Source organism: Haemorhous mexicanus, chromosome 3 (assembly GCF_027477595.1).
Source record: "Haemorhous mexicanus isolate bHaeMex1 chromosome 3, bHaeMex1.pri, whole genome shotgun sequence".
Taxonomy (NCBI): Eukaryota; Metazoa; Chordata; class Aves; order Passeriformes; family Fringillidae; genus Haemorhous; species Haemorhous mexicanus.
Genome location: NC_082343.1, coordinates 51,840,776 through 51,859,806, shown reverse-complemented (window position 1 = coordinate 51,859,806; position 19,031 = coordinate 51,840,776). Strand labels below are relative to the sequence as shown.

Genomic DNA, 19,031 nt, shown 5'->3' with positions numbered 1-19,031 from the left:
CTCCCACATTCCAGCCCATTCCCATGTCCGAGGGCAGGACAGTTGCACCATTGCACAATCCACTTCTTATGAGAAAACCCAAACGTTGCTTGTGTAGGGTAGAAAAAGAGAGACTCTTATCAAGCAGTAAGCACATGGCAGCCATCTCTCAATTTGCTAAGAATGTGTATGTAGCTATTAGTGAGTCTTCTTCAGGTAGGTTAATTTTTAACGTGGGATATTCCATTTCTGACAACCTCCACAAAGGCTGAAATTGACTCTTCCGAAGTGGCTGGAAAGCAGCCCCGTGGGAGTGCTGGTTGACAGCTGACTGAACATGATTCAGTGTGTGCCCAGGTGGCCAAGAAGGCCAATGGCATCCTGGCCTGTCTCAGGAATAGTGTGGCCAGCAGGACCCGGGCAGTGACTGTCCCCCTGTACTCGGCACTGGTGAGGCCACACCTCGAATGATGGGTCCAGTTCTTGGTCCCTCACTTTAAAAAGGACACTGAGGTGCTAGAGCATGTCCAGAGAGGGGCAACAAGACTCAAGAAAGGACCAGAGAACACATCTTACACGGAGTGGCTGAGGGAGCTGGGGGTGTTTAGCCTGGAGAAAAGGTGGCTCAGAGGGGACCTGATTGCTCCCTACACCTACCTGAAAAGAGGCTACTGGGAGGTGGGGCCAGTCTCTCCTGCCTTGCCTACAGTGAGAGGACCAGAGGGAATGGCCTCAAGCTCAAAAAGAGGAGATTCAGATTAGACAGTAGAAAAAAAATGGCCACTGTTAGAGTGGTCAGGCACTGAAACAGGTTGCCCAGGGAGGTGGTGGAGTCACGATTCCTGGAGGTGTTTAAGAGGTGTCTGGATCTGGTGCTGGGTGAAAAGTTGGGTTGGACATGATGATCTTAAAGATCTCTTCCAACCTTCATGATTCTATGACTCTATGAATCTAGGCTTGAAATCACTACTAACTCCATTTATTACCTGTGAATTATGGTTAGTGCAACCAGAATTAAGATTTGCTCTGGCAGCAAATTGCTCTGGCACATTGTACATATAAGTACAATGCAAAGAATAGAGAGATGTTCATATATAGTAACAACATATACATATATGTGGAGATTATACTCATAGGACAGTTTTAGATTAAATTACAAAGCTACAATGATTGCCATGGGCCAAAATCTCAAATATATTCAAAAAGGACCACAAAAATCAGGCAGCATGGGTTCATAGCTAGTCATTGAACAAGCGAGTCTGTGTTTTTGTTTCAGGAAGTTGTCTACGACTGCTTGCCAGAGCTGAAAGGATGTATACTAGGTGAAGGACAACTCTGTACTGATCCCAGACTTATGTTTCTTTCTGAGATCTTTTACTGGCTGCTCTTAGAAACAGGATACTGGTCTAGACAGCCTGTGGTGTGACTTAGTGGCTTTCTTGAAGTTCTTTCTTTGTATCTCAAGGAATGTTACTGAAATGTCTACGACTTTTCCTTTGGTTTAATCTGTCTTCTATTTTTTTCTTTTAATGCAGTGTTCATTAAGTGTTTAATTTTACTACAGCCATAAGAAGCAAAGGTTTCCTTTTATGCAATACCAATTTAGAGCCTGCCTGCAGCTTATCTGCTCACTGAAAGAAGATGAGATCTTCTTGTCATGATTTTAAATGTCCTACCCACAGTTTCTCACCCCAGATATCTACTGCAGAAACAACCCAGACAACTGATCTGGCTTAAATGTCCTCAAAAAAAATCTGACATTTTCCTCTTTTCCTGTATCAGCTTTGCTTTAAGAAGTGACACCCAGTGAGGTGCTTGACTGAAACTGTCCAGACTCCAAAGTGCAGGATCACTTGACCCACATCCTCCCGCTGCCAGATTTTGGCATTAAAAGTTTACTGCAAATTCCTTAAACTCTCCTTGACTGCATTTTTTACATTAGCAACTTGCTGAGCAGTTTTACCTGGTACAAGCTGGCAAGGTGGTGTTTAGTTTTAATCAGAAAGGGTTGGTTGACCCCTGGGTGATCCACGTCATGAGCTGCAGCAGCCAGCAGTCCGAGCATGATGTCCGATGGGGTGAGGAAGCTGGCAAGCTGAATTATCACACACATTAATCACAACAAGAACAGGAACAGTAAATACTTTTTTGGTAAGTAAACAAACCATCTGACATCATGGCATAGATTGGGTGTGTTGGCATTTGTACACAAATGTCAAGTATAAATTTTGTGAACAATGTTTTTAAGGTAAACGTTGAACATACATCTATAAAGATATCATACTACATAATCATATTTTATGACAGTTTGCATTTCCTATTCTTTATTACTCATGGCAATATAAGGATTGTTGTAATAGAAGGGCTTCAGCATAGTCTCATTTGTTCTAAAAAGCAAACAACTAAGCTGGCAGGTTGGTATATGTTAGCATCCATTGTAAGAGCTCGGCCTCTCCAAGTATTTAGTAATACCAACAAAAGATCAGGTTTCAATTCTCTAGCGTAGAACTGTGTTATAAAATGCAGAGTTTATCAACTTCTGAAATTTCAGCTTTGACTATTAAATATCTATGTCAGTTCAAGTATATATATTTTATTAGAGAACATAATTTACCTTTCTAACTTCAAACACTGAATCTGGAAAACCTGTCCAGATTTTTTTCTGCTACATCTCATTCAGAAGCAAAAAAAGGTAGTCTTAGCATTTTCTGTTTGTGAGAGTGAGGCAGTTATTACCAGCCCAATGAGTCTGTATAGAGTAGAGGTATATGAGATGAAAGAAGCATTCTGAGGTCAGAACTGATGAGCAGTATGGTCCAGGTTCTGGACATTGTCTGTCCTCTGCACTTCCTGGCCAGAAAGGACTTGCAGATCTTGCAGGAGATGAAAATATAAGAAAGGTGGGGCCTGCTTCTGTCCTCACCATTGCTATATTGTTGTGTAACAAACTGCTTGTTCTAGCAGAACATCCTTTCATTTGAGCCAAGCCAGAATAGGGTAAATAATGTTCTTATACTGTGGCTCAGCACAGCAATATCACAGTGACTTCTAGTAACACACAAGGCAACACTGCTTTGATGCTGTGAGAACTTGCAGCAGCAGTTAAATACTCATGCAGAGCACACCCTTGCAACAGACCCATCTGAAGGGATTATTTTCCCCTTTCCTGGTGAAATTGTGCCTAATTTGGTATTATGAAATAGCGATGTGGGAAGCTTATGCTCTGAGGTGGCTGAGGTACAGACATGCATTGCCTCCTTCTGAATTTGATAGGAGAAGAGCTGGAGGCACCACTGGGTGGCTGGGTCACAGCACCATGGTGGCTGGAGCTTATATGGCAGCACTTAGACAGGATGCCTGCGTGATGAGAAGTGACTCTCACAGCTCGACTGAAACATCTGTTATCTGTAGCCAAGGCTGCTCCTGACTTGTTGCTGACTTACAGCACACCATCACTTTCTGCTGTATAGAAGTATCTCGGGGCTTTGATTTCAACCCTGGGTAAAAAAATCTGATAACCATCTGAATGCAACATCAGTGTGAAAGGTTGTCATTACCTTGGGCTCCCTCAGATAGCAGTGCATAGCTTGTGTGACATCAGCAGCATGGACAGCATTGTGGTACGGGTTCTGGCTATGGTAATCTTCTTGAACCATAACTGTGAATCAAAACAGAAAACAAAGATCTTTTTGTCTCTGAATGCCATAGCCACAAGTGGGAACTGGACTTAAAATACAATTTGAGGTTTTGCAGTCAGCTGCCTGAGGAGTTTCTTCAAATAGCTGTAGCTTATTTAAATTGCTGCTTTTATCGGGATACCTTTAGAGAAAAAATGCATGAAAGGATTTGCGAGGCCCAAGGGGATATACTGGCTGTAGTGCATAAATCACCTCTTTCTTGCCTTAGTGAAGGCTCTCATTGAGGAGTAAAATAAACAAGGAGGAGAGGCAAATTTATCCACAACGAAGTGTAATTATTTAGCCTGCTGTTGTAGGGTAGTAGTGTGCCATTAAGGCAGTACCACCTATTTTACAGCAGCAGGGAGTGAGACCCTGATATCCTGCCATGATTTGTTACTTGAGTGATGAGCTACAGGCAAGGGCATTCCTACACCCCCAGGGGAAGAATCAAAACAACCAGCATTGGGGTATCCACAGCAAAATCTCCTGTGACAATTTTAGTCCCATCTGTGTGTTCATTTTAAAATGCCAGTCCCTCTTGCTTCAGTTTGCAGCGCTGGAACCGGTCCAGCTGGACCAGGAGCACCAACCTCTTAACTCTCAGCTTCCTCTCAGACAGAAAAACCATTGAGATGTGTGCTTCACAGCCCTCTGTTCCTTGCAGCAGCCTGTGCGCCATGGCGTGGTCGTGGCTCAGCACCACGTGAGTGCTGGAAGCTGCATGTGATCATGCCTAAAGCGCTCTCCTAGACATGATCCAATTAATCAGCTGGAAAGCCAACGGGCAGATTTCCCATGGCGCTCGCTGCCAGCACGAGGAGTGCCAAAGAAAGTCCAAGCCTTCTGTCTGTTTCCAGCCACACAAGCATCTGGAGGTACAGTGGGTAATCCCTTAAACTGTGAGTTCAGACCACTAGCTCTAATTGCCCGACTGTCCGCTTCACGTCTGCCCACAGGAGTTAGAAACAGCAGGAGACTTTGTCTGTCTCCGAACCAGAGGAACACTTTCCAGAAGCAACAATTAGGCAGTCTTAAAGAAGAGACCCTGCTTTGGAAACTCTGCCTGACAGTCTGAAAAACTGGCATTCAGCCGCTTTCAAAAAGTGATGCAAAAAGTAATTGACTTTGGCCAATTTCTTCTTTTGGTTCCCTGACAGCATGGGGCTAATATTTCTGTTGGCAGTAACAGCAGCAGGGGCTTTCATCAACACTGTTCAGTGTAGACAGGACAGCTTGATATAATTTGTTAAATTTTGCACATAAGCTTTTAACTGCCCTGGGTCTCAGTGGTCTTTTCGTCACTAAAATGATTATGCTGCACCACAATTGTACTGTGCACGCGTAGGTTCTGCAGTGTCTGTCTGTCTGTCTGTCTGTCTGTCTGTGTGGGCCTAAGCCAGCCACATCTCTGCATGGCATATTTTATTTTAAATCACCAGTGTGACTGTGGTGCTGGGATGCTTCAGCCCAATGCAGAGCCTTTTGAAATCCCCCCACTGACTAGGTACTGAACCAAGCACTTGAGTGCCTGCAAACTGTGTGCTGATACGTATCATAGATATCTTTTACTGAAATATTTCCAACTACATCACCATTTTTACATAGACAGACCAAGCCAGTGCCTTCTCTGATGCTCTACTTCAGCTATAAACTTCATTCATAGATGGTGTTGAGGCGCACACTTACCAAAAAACCTGTGTAATGTAACCATGTCTAACTGGAAATGGTGAATAAGTCCATGCACATTGAAGAGGTGACAAAGCAGTGTTACAAGACTGTTTCCTAAAAGGAGAAAGGAACAACTCTTAGATTCCCTTTACAGGTAGTTACAAACCAAGCAAGGCTAAAAATCAGGGTAATTTCCTATTAGTCAGCTCCTATCACCTCATGTCCAATGAAGTGAGCTTAGATGACTATCATGTACTCAGAAGTCACTTATACAAATTACTCCTAAATGTAATCAAAAGTTGATGGAAAGGTTGTACCAATGGAGTGCCATTCTTGAGTCTAGATGCCATAAAGTCACATTTGCTCTTTCAACATGACAGGCAAACTGTGGTTTTAACTGGAAGAAGGCAAACTGACATGGTTTTAACAAAATCTTTGACAGGCTTGTCCGAGAGCAACATCATTTTCGTAATTCAGGTCTATCTTCAGAAACAACAGAAACAAGAGTGGCTTTTCTGCCACTTGGGTTTTCCATACTGCATTAATTGATTACTAAAAATCAGGAGTATGGAACTAATTTTTTTATTTTGCATATGGCTGCGTAAACATGCAATTAACCCATGTAACCTAGTTCAGCTACTCAACTGCATCTCATAACAATGACACAGACAGGAAAAATGAGTTGCAGTGTTTACAGTCTCAAGTCCCACTTTAATGCTGCACTGGCCTTACTGTAAATCCAATACTGGGAACACTGGCAAAATTGAGCCTTGCTAGTATTACATGATCAGCTATACATAAACACAGTATTTTAAAAAGTTTGCACTGCTTAATTCAGCATCACTGTTTCCATAAAAGTTAGAAAAAACCCCAAACCAAGCAACCCATACTAAACATAAACAAATTTTGAAGGGAGTCTTTTCTTATTTAGTGTAACTCAGGAAGGAAAATAAATATCTGTATGAAGAACACATGGAAACTTACTTGGTCTTGACTACTGAGCAGGGGCACAGAAAGGTAATTTAGAAGAACTATGCTTTTGCTTCCCAGGCAATCTGCAATCCTTTTCACTCTTCACTGCCGGTCATTCAGCTGATTAAGCCTCTAAACCAACTTTTTTCTACATCTTCTGCCCCAACCAAACCTAATTAGACTGGGGTGAGGAATGAGGGATCTCAGTCCTCTGAGCAGTACAGAAAGGGGAAAGGTGTGATCATTGCCTTCTCCAGAGTTACCTGATCAAGAGGTATTGTCTGGACGTTTGTGGGGAAGGGGGATGGTTTTACAGGCAGGTGTTCAGAGAAAACATTTCACAGATTTTTGCTCCCTAAATAAATTTCTGATTTTTGCTGCTGAACAGAAGCGAGGGTATCTTCACTCAAATGTCTTTAGTATTGATAGAAATTGACTGATTATGGAGATCTGGATTTATTATATCTAACAGGTATATTTAAAGTGGCTTGGGAGTTTCACAGGCAAATGAAACAGAAACATCTCTTGAAAATGTAACAACAAATGTAGGGGATTAGATTAGTACAAAAGCACACTTGAAACATTACCCTATAGCTCAGGAAAAACCTGAAAAAGCTCCAGGATGTGATTTTAATAGAGGTTAAATGCGGCCAATTTCTCTTCAGTAATCTGAACTGGAAACATTTAGCAAACAATTAATTATGGATTTTTTTGACCAGTCACATACGAGAGACAGTAAAATAAAGACTTAAAAAATTTACTTACCATTTGTCAAGCGATCAAACAAGAAAATGTCAAAATCCCACATTCCCACTCTGGATAGCATATGCTGCAAAAAACAAAAGTGAAAAGGCCAATGACTAGTATGTCACACTGTAAAGTAGAATTTTATTATTATTCCACATTTATCAGTCACAGGATTGCTTATTACAGCTTTAAAGGTTTTTCAAGAAACCTACAGAGGTCATAATGGAAATATCAGAAATTAGGCTCATGTGGCTGTACTACAAAAAATATCACTTGCAGTTTTAACTGAGAAGGTTTTGAATATAACACTAAAAATACCTTCTAAATGGAACTCAAAACAATGAACAATATAAACCAAAATATTATGAAAATATTCCCTTTAACTGCACAAATGCTTTATTGTTTCTTCATGTCCCCAGATTGTCAGTGCAAATTCTCTTGGGTTTTTAATACAGTGTTTTAAAATCTTAGCTCTCATGGTGAATATGAGTTACAATGTGCTAAACAAAGAAGCACACAGGAATAGCTTTTATAAATTTAGATACAGTGCTACTGTTAAGCCCACTCAGACATGCAGAAGAATCCATCACTACCTACAACTGCTGTGTTTTACAGCTACATCAGTGGAGTCAGGAGATTCTGATTCTGGATTACCTCTATGACCTATAGTGATGTATGTGTGAATGAAATACACATTCACTCCCATCTCTAGTCAACATTCAAACAGTTCTGGATTCTTAATTTCTTTCTAACACCTGGCACATAATCTCCTCCAGCAGAGAATAAAAATTGCCCGGGCACATAATCCCAACGCCATCAATTGTGAAAGTTTTCCTAGGAAATGCCATTCAAAGTAAGTGTAAGAGCTGCAAAATAAGATAATTGTATTTTGATCACTGTGAAGTTTGCAGTCAATGTTCCAAGCTTCCTAGCCTTTGCCACTACGGAGAGCTGTTGTGGGTTTCCCAATAGCTGTTCCACAGCAGATGAGAGACACCTGTCTTCTTTCAAGTGGATGAACTAAATGCTGTGTCAGGGCTGCACTTGAATCAGTAACTTAACCCGAAATCCTTCATTCTTTAATAAATCCATATTATAATTTCAGTTGTTGGAATCTGAAAGCGCTGAGTAGATTTAGCAACATTTTCTGTTCCTTTGAGACCTAAGCCTTTAAGGCTGTAACCACAAATGAGGAATGGACAATCTGTTTGCAGAGAGACAGGCACACAACGTGGGTCATTTAAAAAAGATCAGCCAGGAATTTGGTTATCTGAAGGCTAAAGCAAAACTGACACTCTCTGTAGTATTATTAAAAGAAATAGAGAGCTGGAGGCCTGTCTTACCCTTGCTTGCCCAAGGTAGTCCTCATCCAGTAGGTACAGAGAGGCTTGCGGTATAATTCCACGCAGTAACCGGGATGCATGGAAATATCTCTGGAAACTTAACAGTCTTTTCACTTTTTTCTTGGTGCCGACTTCCCCTGAGAGTGTAGTATCTGTGAAAAGCAACCAGTACAGAAACCATGAAACCCGAGGTGATGGATGACATTATCAGTTTAATATGAGAAGTATCAAACACTTTAAAATACTAATACAAAAATCATCAAGTTCACACTTCCTGCCAAGCCACATAAAGGAGCTGTATTCAAATCACTTCAGCGTAATATATTTGTTTATTTTAGAGAGGAAGTATGTTCCAGGGAAGAGAATACTATTGTAGGTTTTGGAAGAGCTGAGTTCAGTACACTGCCTGCCACAGCCTTCATTGTGACCCAGCTCAGTCACTGGTAGGAAGGGGGTGAAACATCTACTAACTGTAGGTGTTAGGGGAAGCCTAAATGACTAGGCAGAGCTAGGTACAGGAACGCTGCTCTTACCCTCTCTGCCTCTGTTCCCTAACTATGCACCTGAAAATAACATTACTTTGATACCTCACAGGAGGTGTCATTGGAATATATTAAATATTGCACAGCACTAGAAGTACAAGGTGATCTTGGGTATAAAATCAAAAAAGTGACACCAAAAGAGAACTCAAAATACAGTCTGAAAACACAAATGTGTGACCCACTTTTGGAATAGGAAATAAATGAAAGAAATAAGAATAGGTTAATAATCCTACTGCATTGTCTGCTGTCATTTCTACATATTAAAAAAAATTATAAATGAAGAAAATATTTCAGCTGTGCAATGAGGAAAGCAGGTATATTGAGATAATACAGGCATTTCTGGTTACACAACTGAATATGTTCTTTTCACTCAGGATAATTCTAATTCCCTAATGCTGTATTAGGAGATTTTTCATATAGGGCTAAATGTGACACAAAAACCAAGGCAGTTTTTTATACAGTGATTAAATCACTAATTAGAGTAATTAAATTAACTTATTGTTAGTAAGAAAAATACAGAGGCTTTCTAAAAACCAAAATGGTTTAGGTAATTTCATCTGAACTTTTAACAGAACCTCAAACTCAGTTGTGGTGTTTTCATTTTGCAGTCTGGTATAAGTTTTGGAAAAAGAGAGGACAGAAACTGGATAGTTGGTGAAAGGTAGCAAGATACAATACAGTTTTATTTGTGAGACAAACCTTGTAAGAAACTGAAGATTAAACAGTCCTTTGAGAGAAAATTAATGACTTCTTGAGATAAGAAGCTCCATAGCAATGCACTGGATTTCAGGTTTAAATAAGAGCTCATGAAAAATATCTACACACTGATGCTGACCCTCTGTTTTTTATTTTTCCATCTCTTTTTATGAAAAACCACTGAATGTTTGTTCTACTGTGAAATTAAAATATCACTTTGTCTGCTGTTTGTATGGGTGGCATTATTCTGAGAGGATTTTCAGAGAAGTCGCTAAGGTTTTTTTGGATCATGGACGGTTCAGGATTTGATTCTTTTAACAGCAGCAAGCACCCTCTGTACTAAGTTTCTTCCTTATTCAGTAATCCAACAGCTATTGAGAGGCACAAAGTAAGTAATAACATCCAAAAAAGCCATCCTGCATACTGAGGATCAATAGAACTTCCAGCACCAGTAAGCCTCATGGTTCTCACGCGCTGTCCAAAGATCTCATTGAGTTTTAATAATATAAAAGCACAAAACAACTTCACTGCATCTTGACAAGCCATGTGGTTTCCAGAATGAAAACAGTAACAACACCACTACTGTACCAGCCTGAAGGTCAGGTTTTCATTTATGACGTGCCAGCACATGCCTTGATTTTCTCACACATTTTAAAAGCTGGAACAATTTCATGGCCTGTTGAAGGAGTGACTAATGTAGGTGTGAACAGTTACCCAGTGGCAGCGACACATGGAGGAACTAGTAGATTTGTTTTCTTATTTCTTTTCATTTATATAGGGCTGCTATGAAATGGCTGGCATTCAGTTTAATTCCTGGATAACAAAACACTCTTAAAATAAATTCACTTTTTAAACTTGTGTTAGCTGTTTCTCAACTTCCCAAATTTCCTATTGCCATCTTAGCCACAAGCTGTCACTACTTTCAGGTAACAAGTTTAAATTTTAAAGTACAAAAAAATTCACTTTTTTACATTAAAAATTAGAAGTCGCTCACACTAATTTTTATCTAAGTTAATATCTGTTTTTTCAGTTAAAGACAGATGACTGAAATCACCACCTACACTCTCTTAAACTGTCTTTAAAACTCACACATGGAGTTACTGTGGATGATCTGAAGGTGAAGGTTTGGCCTGAGTCCCAACAAGCAGCTGTACATTGGATTATGAAGAAGTGTTTATTTTATCCTTTGGATTACCAGATCATTTCAGTAGCATAAATAATACTTGCCAAAGCACGAACAGGTCAGATGGAAACAAGTAACTTCTTATTATGAAACGTATTTTCTGAATTGAACCACCAAACTTGCTGCCCATTGCTCTGTATGGTTGTCTTGGGTCTCAATTCAAATTTAATCATCAGCAGACAGCACCCCTGAAACCTGACCTGATGTTTTCGGTGTGCCCTGTACTCTAATATATTAGTCAAAAAATATTACCCACAATAATCTGTTGTTCTTCATTTTCATTCATAAGGGAAGAAGTTAATAATACTGATAAAATTACAGCAAATATATTTTCAAAACCGGGCTCTTGACAGAACAGCCCAAATCCAGCACTGCAGGCTATCCATGTGCAAACTCTGGATGTCAATTAAAAGAATATCATGTTAAAATCACATCCTTTGGGTCATTTCAGTAATAACTGATTTGCTTTTGAATCACAGGATTTATCAGCTGATTGCTATGACCCATCTAAGATTACTCTGACATCTACAATAATGTATTTTATTATGATGGTGTCTTGCATAAAATTGGACTGACGCTGCCCTTCTCTGAGCACAACACAGCCCAAACAAGTATAATCTCACTAGCATTTTCTCTATCCCTTTCCAACAAACAAAAAAAGGAAAAGCACAACTATATGAAGTTGAGAGAAAAAGATTAATTAGAACAGAAGACCAAAAGGCAATGCAGCCAAAAGTGAACACTTAAATTCTGCTCTCAGCTCACCAGTTGCATCTGAATCTTCCAGAAGCAAAAAGCCATTCCCAACATATGGGATCTACCAGCTGACATAAAATCAAGATGCAGTTTTAAGATGACATTACGGATTTATGTTAATGACTTATAGTAAAATGCTGAACATACTACTTTATTGATAACTGTAAATTTCAATTTAAATTGTAAATATAAAATTTTGATGATGACACATGTTACAAGTCATACACTGCCTTCAGATGAAACTGAATTACAAAGTAAATGAATCAAAAATATTACTGCAGATATCCCTGAACTTCAGCTGTGGAACTATGGATACCAGAACATATGCTATAGCATCTGGTTAAAGACCATGCTCTGCAAAGCTCATATGGGAAGGATTTAGTAATTATGGGCAATTTTGAAATGAACGTGAAAGACAAACAAGAATGTCTTTTGTTTATACCCATAAAACTTCCCCCCAGAACTTTGTTTAACTTTAGTCATTTTGGCAACTTTTGAATGTTTTGCTTACCTAAAAAAATTCCATCTCTTAAAAGATGCCCATTCTCATGCCACAGAGTGACTGCCTAGCAGAGGGGTAGCAGAAACTCTCTTTGTACACTGAACAAAGTTACTGTATGAATTACAGACATCTTTCAGGAATTACACACATCTCCACAGAAGTGTTCGTACCAGCATTCCTCACAAGGCTCAACTTGTGCCTTCAGAAGCTCAGGTGGCCTGAGCTCGCAGCGTTTCTCCTCTGTTTGAGCAGGCAAGCAAAGCGGCTGCACTTTCCTCCAGGTAATTTGACAGCCACACCACGCATGCACGCACACGCCAGCAGACCATGGGTGATGTCTGCACTACTGCACGTGGCCCTCAAGAGGTTCATAAGCTGCAGAAATCAATGGCTGCCTTCTTTCTCCCAACACAGCTCCTCCAGTTACACAGATCTTCTCGCCTTAAATTGGTCTATGCCTCACTACACACCAAGCTCTGTTATTTCAGGAAAACAGTTTTCCTGCACTGGGAACTGCTACCAGTTTTATTTCACATTTCCTTCACGCTGCTGCACTAGCATGTGCACACAGGCAGCATCAATATAAAAATGATGGAGTTTATGCTAACAATGGTTGAGTTAACATACAGAAATGATCACATAAATCAAATTTGGACAAGGGTGTACTTAACTCTGCCCCAGACATTCATTACATTGTTACTGTTCTTTCAAAGTAAACAACCTTTTTTATGCATTCAAATAAAGCCTCTGAGTTTTCCTTCACAGTACTGCCTTTTGTTATTTTACAGCACTTCAGCCTACAATAAAAACAGGTCACCCAGCAGCCTGAGTGGATGAAAAAAGGGTTTATTAATTTTCAAAAGTGAAGGGATTCAGAAAAGAGAAATGTTTTTTCCCTCTTCTTTCCTAAAGGATGCAGAATAAATCAGGTCCTCAAGCAGCTGCCTTTGAATCATACAATTTATAATACCCTTTCTCCTCTTCCAAGGATGCAAAGGCATTTCATACACAGCCACTGTATGCCTCAAGACCCAGGCAGGACTGGTGGGAAAGTACAGGGATATCTGGAAGATAAGGTGTGAGGGTGAGTCCTGCAATTTAAGGTCTGGATAGCCTGCAAGCAGCGAGGATTCTGGGAAACAATTTGTCTCTGGTCCTACAATTTTCTGCACTGATTCCTGGCTTGATAGCTGGTTAGAAAACTTCTCTTTGTGAGCCTGAGAGGTATGTAACTGACTTAAGAGGAATAACTGGTGTTTGTCCTTTTTTTTGCACGTAAAACTATGCCATGCATTTACATCACCTCTACTGAAGTCTTGTCTGGCATATTCATTGCATGCTTGGTTGCTGAATTTTCCTGCTACAGGAGAGTGCACAGCACTGATGATAGGAAAAAACTGCTGTGCCTTCCCTAGTATCCCTTTATGTTACAGACTTAACAGCCTCCAAAAGACAACAGCAGCATTAATATGATTAGTTGAATTAACACTGATCTAAAAATTAATGACAAACTTTATGTTTTAAATTTGAATTATTAGAAAGCACTTATCAACTAGAGGAACAGAAAACCTCTTCTCTCTGCACTGTCTAGGCCTTCCAGATATATTTCACCTTGAATTCTAAATAGCTTTCAGAAAGAAAACACTGAAGTTTTGAGGAAAGGCCTGAGAAAATGCACACACCACCAGAAGCCCATGTGGAAGGACTGTCACTTCAAAGCTTCAGTCTAGGGCAGAAGGACCAAGGAGCTCAGATGAATACCCCAGTTCTATGTCTCAATCCCCTGTGTAAGAGACTAACCAACAGGATTGAGTCAAAAATAGTAAGACTGTGTCAATTTTATCTTCTGAATATACACTGGTCACTGCAACTAAGAAGACTGAGATGAAGACCTTGCACTATATCCTATCTACAGATAAAAAAGTGTTGCTCTGAAATCTTGTAAATGCAGAAATCCTTCTGAGACTTCCTCAGACTATACGGAAGCCAAAAAAGCTGTGGTATAAACGCTTTGGTTTTACTTGCTTCTCCAACATCTAAAATATTCTTTGTCCCTTGACTTCTGAAAAATTCATTCTTGGAGATCAAGTGGTCTCTGTTAGCTGCCATTGTTTATAGAGGTTGCAACTGCATTATTTCTCTTTAGAGGAACAAACTTTTTTTCAATTAAAACTTTCCTCACAGCAGAAGCTGTGAGAAAGAGAGAGGGACCCTGAGCACATCAGAGAAAAGCAGAAAATTAGAAGTACAGCAAAAGAAGTTTAAAATTTTCTGCTTTAGAGTAAAAATTTTGTTCTCCAGCCACAACCACAAGTGCACAAAACCAATGCAAAGCCCTGTTTAAAGAGGAGGTACATGTGCTTCTCTGGCTCGTGTGAGAGGTTCTGAGAAATCACCTTTCTAGGTGACCTGGCTTTGGAGTTTCCTCTTCTTTGAACATCACTTGAAGTGATGGTGCCTTGTAACAGCTGAGTTTCCAACTCAGGAAGTTTCTGCACAATTAGTGGCATTTTGAAGAAGACTAGTCATGCGGTTTCCTCCCCAACCCAAAATACATTCTTTTTGATACTGTTTGAAAGAGAATACAGAATTTAAGAATTATGCTGATAATTCCATTTATATACTAAATAATCCTATTACAACAAGTTCTGGAGAAATTAGGGTTTCAAAGACCACTTAGAATATTAGCCATATTACCAGGAAGAGGAACAGATTAAATCCAAATTTAAGATGAATTCAGATGTGTTTCTTATCACAATTTGAAGCCTTTATTTGGGCTATCACTCATCTTTATGCAAACAAACATTTTGGCATCATTTTATTAAGCCTCCTCCAAGTTCCTAGGAAATGGCATGTTATTTTCTGGTTTGTCACAATCTCATTATCATTTCATTATGAACCTTTACTTTGACACTTCAGTCTTTGTACAGCAGCCAGGACCTTTTCTTCCTAAAACTGTGAATGCTCTATAGCTGATTACAGTTTCTCCAACAGGAAACAGTGCATCCCCTCCTCCTTCACTCCCCTTGAGAAAAAACAACATAACCTGTAATAACAGCAAACCTAACCTACATTTATCATTTTAATGATCCCTTCTCCTTGTTCTTTCTTTTCCTCTGGCCATTTGGAAAGTATCCTCAGTGTTATCTTCAGTACATCCTTTCCCTTTTCTAATCAAGGAAAAGAAGGTGGGGTGGCAGAATGGGTCACGCACCATTTGGCAACTTTTAAAGGGACATCTTCAGTCAACTGAATCCCAAGTCTGTACTAAAAAGTAAGTTACAAATGAGTGTATCAGGTCAGTGTTCGCTAAGACTTGGTGTGTGAAGCACATGCAGGCTTTTTGTTTGTTTTGCTTGCTTTTGTTTGTTTTGAGTTCTCCTGAAGCCTTCATAACCCAAAAGGATGGATTTTATTAGCACATGAGGACATGTGCATCTATTGGTTTTACATTCTGGCTTTCATTTTTCAGCCAGTGTGGCATTAAAGCTAAACAAGGAGCATCAATGGCAGGAAGTCAATTATACTTTTCAAACAAACTCTGTTACTAAATTTTGCATATAGCATCACTTAGAAAAATACAAAAATGCAAACTCTTCCTCCAAAAAAACCCCCTTCCTATTATTTGACTAAAAGGGGGAACCAGATTGACTTCCAATGATACAAAGAATTTTTTAATATAGTGAGGGGTTACTGGAAAAGAGAACAATCTCTGTGCTGAAGTATTAAGAGGATTCTAATTTCTGTTCCTTGAATAGGTAACTGATAGCAAGGCTACAGGCTGACCAGTTCTGGAAATGTTCATCCCATTCAAACAAGCGAACCAGATTAAGAAGCCTATGTGTCTAAGGGATATTGATGAGTATCTTTTGGATGGGCTTATCCACGAGGAACTAGGGGAGGTATTATGTAGAAATATTGCAGACCTCGTAAGATCTCTCCCTTTCTAATTCAAAAACCATCTGGAACTTTGGACTCATCTCCACAGGCTGGGCTGGGTTCTGAGTAATCCAATCAGCCCTTGAAACTTCCTCACACGACTTTTAGTGTCCTAATTTAACCTAGGTCAGAAATATCTAAAAAAGCATCTCTCACTCCCACTTCTTTTTCTAGCCAAAGGCAACAAAACAAGGCGCTTAACCAAACTCTTTTTAACCTCACTCAATTGGGTTCAGGTTACTTGATGGTTCAGTTTTGGGCTGGTGGCTGCGGTTAAGTTTTATTTTCCCTGGAGATGGGCCCTACCTGAAAGCCCTGGAGTGTTCAAAATCCAAACCCAAAACTGAATGTAAATTTTGCAATAGACCCTTCTGTAGACAGACAGAAACCACAGATTCAAATGTCCACAGACTTTGGTTCTTTGAGATGGAGACACTTTCATGACTTCATATCTTCCCTTACTAATCCTGACAACATGTTTTATTTCTCCAATACCTAATTCATCACACTCCTGCAAAGTATGTGATGAATTCACTTTATTTGCAAACAAACTGAAAACCAGAGTATTTTGCTTGACTCAGATCAGACAACAAATCAAGGACAGAGATGGAATGTTACCTAATATCACCATTCATCACCATCTGAAGTTAGAAGTATATAATCTGTAATAAATTAATTTGCCATGCTAAGCTTAAAGCAGGTGGGGTTCTTTGGGACTCAGCTTCTGCCTGCATGACAACAACAAGATCCTAAGTAATAGAGACATACCTTTGGAATGTCTACAGACATGTTTTGACATTTTGCATATTCTCAGATCCCACTCTGTGTTCCTGCTGAGCAAGGTGTAAGAAAGCAGATATCTCTCTGGGTAACACCATTTGGGTACAGAGACTCCAATCTGCAGGTCACATATATAAATAATGAAGTGAATACAGAAGAAGGGATTTAAATATTGTCAATTAAAGGCTAATAATTTTGTCGTTTGCAAGCCAGAATGTATTCTAGATAAAAGCTTAGCACACACAAGATGGGAACTGGAGAATTTAGGTCTTAAGAACCTTGTCTACTGACTTGCTTGACAAGCAACTTGTAAATAAAAAGTTATCACAGCTGTAATCTATGTTGTTTTGTTACTCCCCTTGATTGCAGCTGGCAATAAAACAAAGTATCTAACATAACTACAGTAGGGTGAGGTCTTGCTTACTGCTGCATGTTTATCTTCAAGTCCAGATTCATCACAAGGAATTCCCTCAAACTTTTGAGTTAAGGCAATGAAGAAGTGTACCGTCACAGCCACCAAAAAACCTCATAATGAGATAATAAAATCCATTGAAATCAATGCATATTAGTCACTGGTGAGATCTGCTTCAATGACTCACTGAGCAACTTTGTGAATCAGAGAACTAAATGAATGCTTACCATAGCTATGCTCCTTTATTCCTCAAATCCAAAATATACTCTGCTAAAAGGAAAATTGGATTAATTTTCACTGCAGAAGTGTTTTGAATTCTAAATTATCACCCTGCAAATATTTAACTCCTCTTCTGTCAACACAGCAAGGTTCATTTAATTCACTGAAATGTGGAAGTGTCAATGAATTGCCAACATCAATTTCGACCTGCACCAGGTTCAGTCTCAAGCTTGAGCTGCCCAGTTCAGAGTCAAAATTTCCTAAAATTTGTGAGGTTTCGTATGGAATTAATTGAAGACAAAACTATCACCCTATCTTCCCATAAACCTACAGGCCTGTGCAAAATTTGTATCTTTTATTTTAGGAGTCCTGCTACCTGGCTTCCCCTCAAGCTTCTGACTCGCTGCCATCAACAGAGAACAGAATCGAGTAGGTCACACAGCCGCAGGACTAACTCCAGGGGCTGGGGCAAACATTCACTGCTCAGAGAACAGAACCAAGGAGTTCTCAGTGACACAGGGGTATTTCACACTCAATTTGGTATTCCAGAGTTATTACGAGTCCCCAAACCCACCAGTGCAACTATGCCTAGGAAAGCTTGCAGCTAGGCAGAGGACAGACAGGAAGACACTAAAGCTCTCCATCTCCCCCATACGGGATTCTGGAAAATCCTCAAGGTCCCGAGAGCCTGGCAAAGACAAGGTGAGGTAACACTAACTTTCTATGTACTGCAGAGTCACTGGAGGAATGTGTAGATGGCATCACCGACTCAAACAGCAAGAAGCCAACATTAGTACAGTTGGCTTTGATTAGGGCTACAGAAGATCCCATTTTAAGAGTGAAGGAAGATTTCCTATCCAAAAAGACTTCATGGTGTCTTAAAGTTACACAGCGACTTTAGTGTAGGACTCCAGAAAAAACAGAAGATATGGTCTAGTCAGTGTTAACCCTTAACAGACAAAGTAGGGAAACATCCACTAATTTGACTGAATCTGCAAGTACACAGAAAAAAAAGAAAGAAAAATTAGTTACATGTAAGTAACCTTTACTCTGACATTAAATATCAAAGCCCTGTATTTTTTTTACATGTGAATTTACAGAATGGATGTCAACTTGAACAAGAATGAGCTTCAGTGTTTTCCCTTACTTTAGAACAAGGCTGGTACTGTTTTTTTGGAACAGTATTTCAGATGCAAGATATAACAGTCGCTATTTAAGCTCAGTTTGTTAGTAAGAAGCTGGAGTAATGTTTATGCTTGATTTGTTGATGACCTCTGAGAACATTTACTAAAAAATTTCCTCTGCCTCTTATCTCCCTCACTCTAACATCTTTCAGCCAGTTACTGCCCCCAAACAAATGCAACATGGTGACAAAGTTTTATTGCAAGCATTAGTTGGGTACTTTTCAAGAAAGTGTGCAGCGGTGGCATTTATATATATTTCTTTTTGATAGGATGTGCAGCACCATGTTTTTTGCTGCTTATGTGCTTATGTTTTTTGCTACTTCTGCACAGCAGGAATGGATGTAGATGAACAAATATTACAAAAGCCTGTTTATTTCCTGGCAAAACACATCTGCATGCTCTGACACTGAGCATCTTCATTTACTTGTA

At 39.6% G+C, this 19,031-nt stretch overlaps 1 protein-coding gene across 10 annotated transcripts in view; it reads right to left on the bottom strand.

Annotated features, from left to right (window-relative positions):
* Positions 1–19,031, bottom strand: part of PDE7B (phosphodiesterase 7B) — a 170,256-nt gene that overhangs the window by 17,084 nt on the left and 134,141 nt on the right. For all 10 annotated transcript variants that reach the window (XM_059841762.1, XM_059841765.1, XM_059841766.1 and 7 more), the window contains 5 exons: positions 8,390–8,541; positions 7,065–7,128; positions 5,346–5,441; positions 3,537–3,637; positions 1,943–2,074 (listed from right to left, as the gene is read on the bottom strand). In XM_059841762.1, coding sequence (XP_059697745.1) covers positions 1,943–2,074; positions 3,537–3,637; positions 5,346–5,441; positions 7,065–7,128; positions 8,390–8,541 — 545 coding nt within the window. The remainder of the gene's footprint in view (positions 1–1,942; positions 2,075–3,536; positions 3,638–5,345; positions 5,442–7,064; positions 7,129–8,389; positions 8,542–19,031) is intronic.